Source organism: Bos taurus, chromosome 10 (assembly GCF_002263795.3).
Source record: "Bos taurus isolate L1 Dominette 01449 registration number 42190680 breed Hereford chromosome 10, ARS-UCD2.0, whole genome shotgun sequence".
Lineage (NCBI taxonomy): Eukaryota > Metazoa > Chordata > Mammalia > Artiodactyla > Bovidae > Bos > Bos taurus.
The window spans coordinates 91,874,714-91,888,509 of record NC_037337.1 but is presented as its reverse complement, the minus strand read 5'-3'; the positions used below and the strand labels follow the sequence as shown (position 1 = coordinate 91,888,509).

Genomic DNA, 13,796 nt, shown 5'->3' with positions numbered 1-13,796 from the left:
GCTACTTTCACATCACGTTGTTTTTCACAGATGTTAGGGTACGTAGAGCAGCATTGAAAAGGAGCACTAAATTACTAAATGGGGTGCAGGAGCCAGAAACTAAATGCTTTTCCCTAAACTGCAGTCACTGTTTCACCATATTCTTCTGCCACTGCTACCGTGTCCAGTGCTGTTGTTATAAATGCTGCTGAGTCTGAAACCCTTGTTTCTAGAACTTTCTCTCCATTAACAACTAGGCTGAGTTATAATATGGATGAGATATTTTATAGTAAAATTTAGGGGAAAAAAAACAAAAACCTACTTCTGTCTAAGCTTGATCTCCAACCTTTCTGTGAAGGGTCAAGCTGCTAAATGACTTATGCACACCTAAACAGGATTCTCCTTTTAAAAGCAATTAAACAAACAACCTATCTGTTTCCTTGGCTACTAGGAACCAGAATCAACATTTAAAAAGTGTCAAACCTCCTTAAATAGCCAGACCACTAGTTGCAAAGGAAGTGGTGGAAGACAGTCTTAGCCAGAAACATGATCATGATATATTACCCTGTGTGTGCCAGAGAAATGCAACATGGAGGAAAACAAAACAGAACAACAGGACTCTCCGCTACTCATCCATAATGTCCTGCTTTTGTAAGTGGGACTTTTTCCCTCCTCTAATAACCATATGTCATAATGAGTTAGTATCAGCTCATTTAAACTGGCTCAAGCCAGTCCAAAAAAAATACACAGGATGGCTGCCCTTTTCACCAAAAAAAAAAAATCTCATTTACTAATGTTGATGGAAGCACATTTAGCCACAGCAATTTGCATGGCAGTTGAATTGCTGTTTGTGTTGAACAGCAAACCAGAGAATAATAAAGCAAAACAGGAACATGCCAGTGGTGAGCAAGGGAGCAGAGAAGCCCTTCAGCTTTTTCCATGCTGACCATTTGTTCTAAAGCAAGGAAGAACAAACAGCAGTTTGCTCATTAGAACCAGGTGTCACAGCACAGTCGATGGTCACAGCATTGTGTAACGTCAGCTGCCCAGAGGTCTCACCTGTGTTCTCCCATCTCATGTCTGTCTGCAGTAGAGCAGTCACTTCTCAGCGATGCCTAGTAGCCATTTTTCATCAGCACAGGTTAACAACCCTGTTTATCATTCCAAATGCCTATACTTGAACAATGCAACTAGCAAGGGAGCAAATGAATAAAGAAATGATATAGGCAGAGAAAGGTATTTTGGGGACCTGAGTTAAGTAGCAAAGGTGGTTAAGCAGTGGTTAGGGAAGCTGTGGATATAAAGACATCAAAGCCCTCATTGTTGACATCAGTGGCCTCCTAAGATAAGTGAGACAAATACGGATGTGTGCACTTAAAAAATAACCGTATGGAACTTCCCTGGTCATCCAGTGGTTAAGAATCCATTTGCCAACACAGGGGACATGGGTTCAATCTGGGAAGGTCCCACATGCCGTGGAGCAGCTGAAGCCAGAGCGCCCTGAAGCCCATGCTCCACAAGAGACACCACCAGAGTGGGAAGCCCTCTCACCACAACTGGAGAGTAGCCCTGCTCACTGGAACTCGAGAAAACACTTGGGCAGCGATGAAGATCCAGTGCAGCCATAAATAAATACATTGTTAAATTATTTTTAAATAAAATAACCATATGAAGAAGGATGCAACTAAGTACTGAGTGGTACTAAAGAGATGAGCTAGGAAGGCGGGAGAGCAGAGCTCTAGCTGTGGCTGCAGCGCTAGGTAATTGCAGGCAGACAGTTTGCCTTCTTGGAGCTTCATGTCTTCATCTGTTTATTACAGAATGAAATGTTTCACTGTGAAATACGAAGTTCTTGCTAACCCCAAGTCCTCCAAGTTTCTGCACAGAGATAAGAAGGTTCAGCACAACCACATCCCCAGAGACTTTTAGCAATGACAGCAATGCAGCTACTACTGAAAAAAAAGAAAAGAACAACATTAGAAGTGCTTATGTGGCCTTCAGACAAGGGTGGACCTTGTCCTCAGCCAGTTCTGTTTCTTGACTCTGTTCTTTCCTGCCAGCTTCATCGCTTGCACACATTCCTTTGACACAGGAGAAAATAGCACCTTGGAAGCTCCAGGCTTATCTAAGCTTGCAGGTTCAGAAGGAGCGTTCTCTCTTGGAATCCATATTATTCCCTAAAAAAATGATTCCTGCTGGCATTTGCTTAGCTTATATGCTTGGGCAGGAAAGGTGCCCTGACAGGCCAGTCTGGGTCAGGACTTACTTTTGTGGCCAGAGAGGTTGGCCCTTTGACTGAAAGTTTCACAGGAACCACGTGGAGAAGAACGTGAAGTTCTCAAAGGGAAGGATTGGACATAGAGACAGAAGAAGAACAGCTGTCCACTTATACCATGATAGAAGCCGGGATGAAGATCAGTGAGGGTGAACAGAAGGGGAGTTCTGTATTTTAAATCAATTATAGGAATTCCGTGGTAGTTTTTTAAGTCATTCAAAATCAAGCATTGCCACTGGTATCAGCTTTTTAGAAGAGCAGTGTCACGTTTATGTATTTGAAGAAAACCGGGAGCATAATTTTTAAATTGTGATCGCTCTATGATCTTCTAAGGATAGACTGAACTCCTTTACTAAATAAAATAAAAATAATTTATTTTATCAAATGTGTGAGTTGAGCTTGGCTATAAGATTCAAAACCCGTTACTTATCCAGTTAAGTTTTGGCTAAGAAGATTGATGTTTGGCATACCAAGTTGACCCTGGAAGAACAAGATCAGTTTTCTTTAATGGTTGTTATACCCCACTATCCACTCTTCCAGCTCCACTGTTTCGTTAAGCCATGTCATTCATCACAAGGGGTTCAGCTCTGAGAACCTCCTGTATCAGTAAGTAGTGGAGCAAAATGGCCATGGCCATATAGTGACACAGTAGTGATTTTGTATCTCACAAATACTTTTTTATTAAAAAAAAATTTAATTGACGTTTAGTTGACACACAATATTGTATTAGTTTCAGATTGAGGGCAGGAGGAGAAGAGGGAGACAGAGAATGAGATGGTTGGATGGCATCACCAACTCAATCGACATGAGTTTGAGCAAACTCTGGGAATTGGTAGACAAGGAAGCCTGGCGTACTGCAGTTCATGGGGTCGCAAGGAGTTGGACACAACTTAGCGACTGGACAAAAACAATACAACATAGTAATTTGACATTTCTATACAATACACCCTGTTTATTTAACTTATATGCAGAGTACATCATGAGAAAAGCTGGACTGGAAGAAACACAAGCTCGAATCAAGATTGCCGGGAGAAATATCAATAACCTCAGATATGCAGATGACACCACCCTTATGGCAGAAAGTGAAGAGGAACTCAAAAGCCTCTTGATGAAAGTGAAAGTGGAGAGTGAAAAAGTTGGCTTAAAGCTCAACATTCAGAAAACAAAGATCATGGCATCCGGTCCCACCAATTCATGGGAAATAGATGGGGAAACAGTGTCAGACTTTATTTTTCTGGGCTCCAAAATCACTGCAGATGGTGACTGCAGCCATGAAATTAAAAGATGCTTACTCCTTGGAAGGAAAGTTATGACCAACCTAGACAGCATATTCAAAAGCAGAGACATTACTTTGCCAACAAAGGTCTGTCTAGTCAAGGCTATGGTTTTTCCAGTGGTCATGTATGGATGTGAGAGTTGGACTGTGAAGAAGGCTGAGCGCCAAAGAATTGATGCTTTTGAACTGTGGTGTTGGAGAAGGCTCTTGAGAGTCCCTTGGACTGCAAGGAGATCCAACCAGTGCATTCTGAAGATCAGCCCTGGGATTTCTTTGGAAGGAATGATGCTAAAGCTGAAACTCCAGTCCTTTGGCCACCTCATGTGAAGAGTTGACTCATTGGAAAAGACTGATGCTGGGAGGGATTGGGGGCAGGAGGAGAAGGGGACGACAGAGGATGAGACGGCTGGATGGCATCACTGACTCGATGGACGTGAGTCTGAGTGAACTCCAGGAGTTGGTGATGGACAGGGAGGCCTGGCGTGCTGCGATTCATGGGGTCGCAAAGAGTCGGACACGACTGAGCGACTGATCTGATCTGATCTGATCTGATCTGATACAATACAGATTGATCACCATGGTATGTTTAGTAAACATCTGTCATCATGCAAAGCTGTTGCAGTTTTATTGACAGTGTTCCCTATACCATACATTCCATCACCTTGACTTATTCATAATTGGAGGTTTGTACCTCTTAATCCCTTTCACTTACTTCACCAACCTTCCCACCCACCCCTAGACTACCGGTTTGTTCAGTGTATCCATGACTTTGTCTGTTTTGTTTTGTTTGTTTGGTGTTATGGATTTGTTTTTAGATTCCACTTGTAAGTGAAATACTATGGTATTTGTCTTTTTTTCTCTGACTTATTTCACTTAGCATAATATCCTCTAGGTCCATCTGTGTTGTTACAAATGGCAAGATTTCAGTCCTTTTTTTATGGCTAATATTTCATCATATATATGTATCACATCTTCTTTATTGATTCACAGATACTTTCTTACACAATATACGAAAATAAACTAAAAATGAGTTAAAGACTTGATAAGACCTGAAGCCATAAGACTCCTAGAAGAAAACATAGGGATATCTTAGCAGTATTTTTTGGATGTGTCTCCTCAGGCAAGGGCAAAAAAAAAAAAAGTGACTATATCAAACTGAAAGCTTTTGCAGAGCAAAGGAAATCATCAACAAAAAAGCAACCCACTGTGGGGGAGAGGATATTTGAAAATGATAAATCTGATAAGGAGTTAATATCTAAATCATATCAATGTAAAGAAGTCAGACAACTCAATTAAAAAAAATCTGATTTAAAAAATGGGCAGAGGTGGTGAATAGACGTTTTTCCAAGGGAAGTATACAGATGGCCGGTATACATTTAAAAAGATGCTTGACATCACCAATCATCAGGGACATGCAAATCAAAACCATGATGAGGTGTCACCTCACACCTGTTAGCGCGGTTATTCTCAAGAAGACAGCAGAAGCAAATGTTGGCAAGGATATACAGAAAAGGGAACCCTGTTGGAATGTAAGTTGGTGCAACCATTGTAGGTAATAGTTTGGAGGCTCCTCAAAAAATTAAAACTACAACAACCACGTGATCCTACAATTCCCCTTCTGGGTATTTTTCTGAAGAAAATGAAAACACTAAATCCAAAAAGATATATTCACCCCCATGTTTATTGAAGCATTATTTACAGTAGCCAAGATATTGAAGTAATTTATGTCTCACAAATATTAAACAGAGTTGTGCTGAAGATAAATTACTAAAACCATCTGTTGTTTTGGCCTGTCTGATATCCATACCTCCTCCTCTTGTTAATAGTACCCTGGTGTTTGGAAACAGTCCTTTCTGGTCTTCATCCAATTCTTCTGGGATTATCAATGAAAGTGTTTCATACTTTCCCTTGGCCAAGCAGTAAGCAAAAGATCTAAGCTGGTCTCATTAGCTCTTCTCTGTATGGAATTCCATCTTGAGTGGAGTAACATGAAGGTTAGTGTTACCCAGTATAAAATGCCCATTAGTTCACGCTACCTACATTCCTACCCACCCAGGTCAGTTGTTTCTCTCTCCAGAATCTGGATCATTTTTTCTATTATCTATTGTTATTAAATGTATTGGTTAATTAACCAATACATTAATTAATCTTATAGCCTTCTAATAAGTTCTAAATGCTTGCTGTTCAGTTAGCTGATTATTATTAGTGAGCAAGTGCTATGTACCAAAACAACCCCCAGTTACATTTATTTCATAAGTCATGATTCCGTGAGCTGAAATTGGTTTTGGGCTTAGCTGGGCAGTTTGTCTGGTCTCTGTTGGCTCCCAGCACCATTAATTATATCATGTCAGGTCTCCTGAAGTTTCAGGATATTGCACTCCCAGTTACGACACAGACCAGTGCGACTTGCTACCCACTATACTACTGTTTCCTGCTCCATCTAGCAGCATTTGCTGAAAACATTTGCATTTGCCCTTCTGGTATATACATTGAATTTCTGTGCATTGTATTTTCCTTTTATGAAGCCAGATGACTTACTGTTAGTCATCTGGCTTCTGGGCATTTGCTGGCTACCAGTTGGGGCAACCTGCAGAGGTTCAGGAGTGGAAAGAATCCTGGACCATGTGTCTATTGTTACCTAGCAGGCTGGACTGGGCTTGTTCAAATGGTAGTGACAGAATACCACGTGGAAAAGTGAACTCAGTGTGGATGTGCACACACTTGCTTCTGCTGTTTTCTATTTACCAGATCAAGTCAGGTGGCAAGCTTAGATGCGAGATACCCGTGACCCCTTAACGACAGTAGCTGCAATGTCACGATGTGGATAAGTAAGGATAAAGGAAGTGGAATGATCGAGGACACTTAACGTATCACACCACCATTTGGTGTCTGTACCATATAGCTAAAAATTCTGATGTGCCAACAAAAACCTTTAAAAATAAAACCCTAATAATTCTCCCATAGCTTTCTTGATGTAACTGATTATGGGTCCTTTGGGAGCCAACATCAGCCATCGACAGGTACAAAGCACAACCTGACTTTTATCCCTAACCCCAGTACATTGTCTTAAGGAGATTGCCCGACGTTCCTCTGTATTTCTCTTCACTGTGCAGTCTCAAAAAGTCATCGCCATCAATTATATCATCTACCAGTCTCCTGAAGTTTCAGGATATTGCCCTCCCAGTTATGATAGACCAGTGTGACTTGTTACCCACTCTACTACTTTCCTGCTCCTTCTGGTAGCATTTGCTACTAACATTTACATTTGCTTTTCTGGGGCATACACTGAGTTTCTGTATGTTGTCTTTTCCTTTATGCAGCACAGCCTCTTGGTAAGTTATATACATCACAGAGTGAGGCAAACACTAATCATGATGTGTGCTGCTGTAGGTATTTTTTTTCCCAGTTTTAATCCAAGTTCTAAGTCAGCCCAGCCCTCTTTAGGTTTGCAAGATCTAATAAGATCATAGCACAGGGTGGAATGGCTGCAGGCAGAAAATTCTGCTTGCCAAATGCCTTTTCCTTTATAGCAAGTTCATAAATTAATGCAGGACACTGAGACACCATGCCTGTACACATGCATTTAGACAGAAGTCTCTGGAGTTGACTGACTCACCTTCCAGCCTCTGATTTCTCTGAGATGGTGCCAGGCGGTTGGTCAGATGTGGCTTCTGCACTTCCCACCCTCTCAGTGTGAAATGATAATTAATATGACTTTACAGTTAAGAGGGTGTTCTCTTTCCATTAATAACACCCATTATTCCAAGGTATTTTAATTTGGTTGTAAAAATTGACTCTGGAGGTAGAACTTGGCTTGGGAGCTTATTTTAAGAGCAAATGGATTGTCTCTATTTTTTTTTTTCTTTCAAAAGAAAATTTTTTTTTTTAAAGAAAATTTTGTATTGTTTTTTGAGTTGCATAAGCATTAGACCAAATTTCTAAAGCATTGGTATGATGTCGGACTTGTACTTGAGTTGGTCTCATTTTCTGGTATCTCCACCGGACCTCAGATCACCCAGGGCTTCTCAGCTAGCTTAGGCATGGCAGGGCCCAGATCTCTGCCACGTGTCATCAGCTGGGATCGGAGAGCATTCCTTTCTTGTTGTTTCTCATACTTTAACATCAAATTCTCTTTCTAGGCAATAGTTTATGCAAGCTACTGACCGAATCAACTTTTGATACTAAGAGGCAATGCATTTTTACATTATATTTTAACCGGTATTTTACTTTCTTATTTTAGATCTGCTGGAGGAGACTCATAGAAAAGATGAAGAAATGGAATCTCTGCAGGTAAGTTCTCCAGTGGGCAGGTACCTTTGGTTTAAACATTTGTTTTCACTCTGTTAGCCTTTATCATAGTCACATTCAGACTACTATGGCAAATGGAGCTTTAAAACCCAGCTTGAAATTTACTTTGTTTTTGAAGTGTTTGAGAGCATTCATAATCTCTGAAAGCAGGAAGCCAACTCCATCTCTATGTACTCTTGAACCATTTTTTTCTTGGTAGAGCTTAGTAGGAACTGCAGCATTCAGAAATGAAGCAACATCTCTGAAAAGTCCTTTCCCCTCAAACAGAGCTAATGAATGAGAATTAATTCACAGAATCTGCATTTTCATGTGAAATCAAAAGTATTCTGACTCTACAAATATCATCCTATTATTACCAATGACCAACCAAGAATATTAACACATCCGTTGAGCTTAATACTTTACCTTGTATGCCTCTCAATTCACTATGGATATATGCACATTTCTTGGACTGGAAAATTGTGTTTGAAAGATTGCACTCAAATTTTAATTGACATTTCCATGGTGTGAGCAATTGATGTTAACTTAGCATCTGACAGAAGTTCTCTCTTCCTTTTACATAGGCTGACTTACAAATGGGTAACTTGAGTGTCTATCTTTATTAGGGGAAACATAATCAGTTATACTCACATGACAGAACCAATTCATTTAACATCGCACTGGGGATTAAGAACAGTAAATACTTTGGACCTTTAGAGTTCTTCCTGAGCCTGGAGCCGCAAGGCGGGGCTGGAGACTGATATAAGGAGCTGGCTTGAGCGCTTTAGGGGTAGAGATGTTTGCTTCTGGTGAACAAAGGACTGCTTAAGCAAAGCTCACAGAGCAAGGGAAATGTTCTCTTATTGGGGTTGTTTTATTTGATAATGGATCTGGTGAGAGAAAATTGTATAACTGATCTGAAAAATGATTCAGAGGAGTGTAGTATACCTAATAAAATACCTAATTTTATTACTGCATACCTAATAAAAGTCACATGTGTTAGCCACAATTTATACAGCTTAAATTCTTTTAACACCTTGTGCTATATTCAGGTATAAAAAGAAAGAGCCCTGGTTGGTCCAGTCTGGGGCTAGGGGAAAAAATCTCAAGTGTATACTTGCCCTGTCTCTGAGAAATTAATATCAGCAATACTTGTTGCTATAAAGAGTGAAAGTTTGTACACTAATTGTATATAGTGAGGAGGTGATAAAGGCTTTCTGATGCCTTTTGATTATGCACTGTTTGCCTTTAGCCCCCAAATACCACGTATAAGCATATTTATTGAGTGCTTAGTACATATCTGGCCTTTTGAAATGGTATCATAAACCTTTTTGAGTTTATTTCTCTCACAATATGAATGTTGGAACTAGAAATCCTGTTAAATTTAATAGCCTGTGTTGTTTCTCAAATATTTATTATTGACAGCATTTTCCACCAGAATGTCCATTGAGTGCAGTGGGATGCACCAGCCAACTCACTATGGGCACTTAAAGATGTAGAGTATCCAGTGCGAGGTCCAGTGCGGAAGAGTTCAACCTTGGCACTTTGTAGTGGCAATTAGTGCCTGACACGAACACTCTATTAAGAACAAAGAAGGGAGTACCTCAGAGTGTACAGGAGTGCAGAGACACATCCCAGAAAGCCTCGCACTTAAAAGACTAGAAGAAAATGCATCGCTAAGTACCTCCATTCGTGAATTTCCATATGCAAATATACATAGTACAAGAGATATTTATGAGAAGGCTGTTAAAGTATACAGAGTGAAGTCTGACAATCACAGAAAAAGACAGAATGGTTTTTAAAAATGAGAGCACTAAGTACTAGATATTGACAACTTGGCTCTGCTTCTGATTCACTGGGTAACCTTGAGGGACTCAATTAACTTTGCTGCGCCTATTTTCTCATCTGTAATATAAAATCATAAAACAGTCTTCCAAAAGTGTTTAGTGTGGATTAGATTATCCCAGAAGGGAGAGCTAAATATTTAATTCCAATGTACCATGTTAGCACATCCCCATGTATCCAAATTGAAGTCAATTTTATTTACTCATTATCATCATATAATTATGTATAACAGCCATTCTGCATTTAATGTTATCCTCCTTAAGGGCAGGGGGTGTTTATTTATCTCTAAACACTTCCCAGTTCCTATAAGTCAAAGGTGCTCCATTTACTTATTGAAGAAATATTTCATTGAGCACCAGTTCTATGCAAGGTGCTGTACTGGACAAGCTGCTTATACTGGGTAGTTTGTTGCCCTTTTATACCAAAATTAATGAGAAAAATATTAAGTAGGTGTTTATAATAAAATATTAAAAATTGTGTTAGAGACAATGTTTACATCATTGTGGGAACATAAAACAACCCTCATCTTTATTGGAGATAAGGGTATGTTGGGTGCAAGTACAGAGGGTTGAACATGGGTAGGAAGAGCAGGGTTGGAGTGGCAATCCAGGTAGGCTTCTCAAAGGAAGCCAGTGTTTAAATGATAACCAGGAGTTAGCATTGATAGTTGTAGAGTAAAAATAAGTTCTAGGCAGTAGGAAGGATATGGGAGGACCTAAGGAATCAATTTCATTTTTAAGGACCTGAGAGACTTTCAATATGGTGGAATGTAGCATTTGAAAGAGGAGAGGCAAGACAAGAATTTGTAAGATAAATAGAGGTCTAAAGGATCTCATAAAGGAGTTGGAATTCTACCGTTAGTATATGGGAAACCCTTTAGTAAAGAGTTTCAAACAGGACAGCAATATGATCAAATTTACATTTTTACGAAGTAACTGGCTGTGAAGTCTAAAATCACTGCGGACTGGCAAGATTGAAACCAAAGACACCAATTAAGCCAATGTTTGTGAGAATATTGGGAGGACATGGTGCTGACTTGAACTGGCTGGTAGCAGAGAGAGTGAAGAGGAATGGGGGTTTCTTCATGTATGTTAGGTGTGAACATTTGGGGCACTATCAGATTGTTGTTACTGCTCAGACGCTCAGCCGTGTCCAGCTCTTTGCCACCCCATGGACTGCAGCATGTCAGGCTTCCCTGCCCTACACCATCTCCCAGAGCTTGCTCATATTCACGTCCATTGAGTGGGTGATGCCATCCAACCGTCTCGTCCTCTGTCATCCCTTTCTCCTCCTGCCTTCAATCTTTCCCAGCATCAGGGTCTTTTCCAGTGAGTCAGCTCTTTGCATCAGGTGGCCAAAGTATTGGAGCTTCAGCTTCAGCATCAGTCCTTCTAATGAATATTGAGGATTGATTTCCTTTAGGATTAACTGGTTTGATTTCCCTGCTGTCCAAGGGACTCTTTAGAGTCTTCTCCAGCACCACAGTTCGAAACCATTACTTCTTCAGCACTAGCCTTCCTGATGGTGCAACTCTCACACTCATACATGACTACCGGAAAAACCATACCTTTCACTATACACACCAACCTTTTTCAGCTGGGTAGTGTCTCTGCTTTTTAATACGCTTTCAAGGTCTGTGATAGCTTTTCTTCCAAGGAGCAAGTGTCTTTTAATTTGATGGCTGCATTCACCATCTGCAGTGATCTTGGAGCCCCCCAAAATAAAGTCTGTCACTGTTTCCATTGTTTCCCATCTAATTGCCATGAAGTGATGGGACCAGATGCCATGATCTTAGTTTTCTGAATGTTGAGCTTTAAGCCAACTTTTTCACTCTTCTCTTTCACTTTCATCAAGAGGCTCTTTAGTTCCTCTTCGCTTTCTGCCATAAGCTGGTGTCATCTACAAATCTGAGGTGGTTGATATTTCTCCTGGCAAACTTAATTCCAGCTTGTACTTTATCCAGCCCGGCATTTCACATGATGTACTCTGCATAAAAGTTATATCAGCAGGGTGATAGTACGCAGCCTTGACGATCTCCTTTCTCAATTTGGAACGAGTCCATTGTTCCATGTTCGGTTCTACTTGTTGCTTCTTGACCTCCATACAGATTTCTCAGGAGGCAGGTCAGTTGGTCTGCTATTCCCATCTCTCGAAGAATTTTCCACAGTTTGTTGTGATCCACACAGACAAAGGCTTTGGCGTTGTCACTAAAGCAGAAGTAGATGTTTTTCTGAAACTCTTGCTTTTTCGATGATCCAATGGATATTAGCAATTTGACCTCTGGTTCCTCTGCCTTTTCTAAATCTAGTTTGAACATCTGGAAGTTCTCGGTTGCTGTACTGTTGAAGCCTGGCTTGGAGAATTTTGAGCATTACTTTACTAGCGTGTGAGATGAGTGCAATTGTGTGGTAGTTTGAGCATTCTTTGGCATCACCTTTCTTTGGGATTGGAAAGAAAACTGACCTTTTCCAGTCCTGTGGCCACTGATGAGTTTACCAAGTTTTCTGACATATTGAGTGCAACACTTTTATAGCACTGTCTTTTAGGGTTTGAAAGAGCTCAACTGGAGTTCCATCATCTCCACAGCTTTGTGCGTAGTGATGCATCCTAACGCCCTCTTGACTTCTCATTCCAGAATGTCTGGCTCTAAATTAGTAATACAGCATAGGGGTTATCTGGGTCATGAAGACCTTTTTTGTATAGTTCTTTTGTGTATTCTTGACACCTTTTCTTAATATCTTCCATTTCTGTTAGATCAATACCATTTCTGTCCTTTATGCTGTCCATCTTTGCATTAAATGTTGCCTTCAGTTTGGTTGAGTCGCTCAATTATGTCCGACTCTTTGTGACCACATGGATTGCAGCATGCTAGGCCTCCCTGTCCATCACCAACTCCCAGAGTTTACTCAAACTCATGTCTGTTCAGTGATGCCATCCAACTATCTCATCCTCTGTTGTCCCCTTCTCCTCTGCCTTCAGTCTTTCCCAGCATCAGGGTCTTTTCAAATGAGTAAGCTCTTCCATCAGGTGGCCAAAGTATTGGAGTTTCAGCTTCAGCATCATTCCTTCCAATGAATATTCAGGACTGATTTCCTTTAGAATGGACTGGTTGGATCTCCTTGCAGTCCAAGGGGCTCTCAAGAGTCTTCTCCAACACTACAGTTCAAAAGCATCAATTCTTTGGCGCTTAGCTTTCTTTATAGTCCAATTCTCACATCCATACATGACCACTGCAAAAACCATAGCCTTGACTAGATGGACCTTTGTTGGCAAAGTAATGTCTCTGCTTTTTAATATGCTGTCTAGGTTGGTCATAACTTTCCTTGCAAGGAGTAAGCGTCTTTTAATTTCATGGCTGCAGTCACCATCTGTGGTGATTTTGGGGCCCAAGAAAATAAAGTCTGTCACTGTTTCCCTTGTTTCCCCATCTATTTGCCATGAAGTGATGGGACCAGATGCCATGATCTTAGTTCTGTGAATGCTGACCTTTAAGCAAACTTTTTCACTCTCCTCTTTCACTTTCATCAAGAAGCTCTTTAGTTCTTCTTCATTTTCTGCCATTAGATTGGTGTCTGAGGTTATTGATATTACTCCTGGCAATCTTGATTGCAGCTTGTGCTTCATCCAGCCCAGCATTTCTCATGATGTACTCTGCATAGAAGTTAAATAAGCAGGGTGACAATATACAGCCTTGACGTACTCCTTTTCCTATTTGGAACCAGTCTGTTGTTCCATGTCCAGTTCTAACTGTTGCTTCCTGACCTACCTACAGAATTCTCAACAGGCCTGTCAGGTGGTCTGGTATTCCCATCTCTCAAAGAATTTTCCACGGTTTGTTGTGATCCACGTGGTCAAAGGCTTTGGTGTTGTCACAGAAGCAGAAGTAAGTGTTTTTCTGGAACTTTCTTGCTTTTTGGATAATCCAGCGGATGTTGGCAATTTGATCTCTGGTTCCTCTGCCTTTCCTAAAACCAGCTTGAACATCTGGAAGTTCATGGTTCATGTATTGCTGCAGCCTGGCTTGGAGAATTTTGAGCATTACTTTACTAGCGTGTGAGATGAGTGCAATTGTGCAGTAGTTTGAGCATTCTTTGGCATTGCCTTTCTTTGGGATTGGAATGAAAACTGCCCTTT

At 40.6% G+C, this 13,796-nt stretch overlaps 1 protein-coding gene across 11 annotated transcripts in view; it reads left to right on the top strand.

Moving 5' to 3' along the window:
- The window catches only part of CEP128 (centrosomal protein 128), a 480,417-nt gene that overhangs the window by 367,537 nt on the left and 99,084 nt on the right, over window positions 1–13,796 (top strand). For all 11 annotated transcript variants that reach the window (XM_059890961.1, XM_059890959.1, XM_059890957.1 and 8 more), the window contains one exon: window positions 7,771–7,820. In XM_059890961.1, the coding sequence (XP_059746944.1) occupies window positions 7,771–7,820 (50 nt within the window). The remainder of the gene's footprint in view (window positions 1–7,770; window positions 7,821–13,796) is intronic.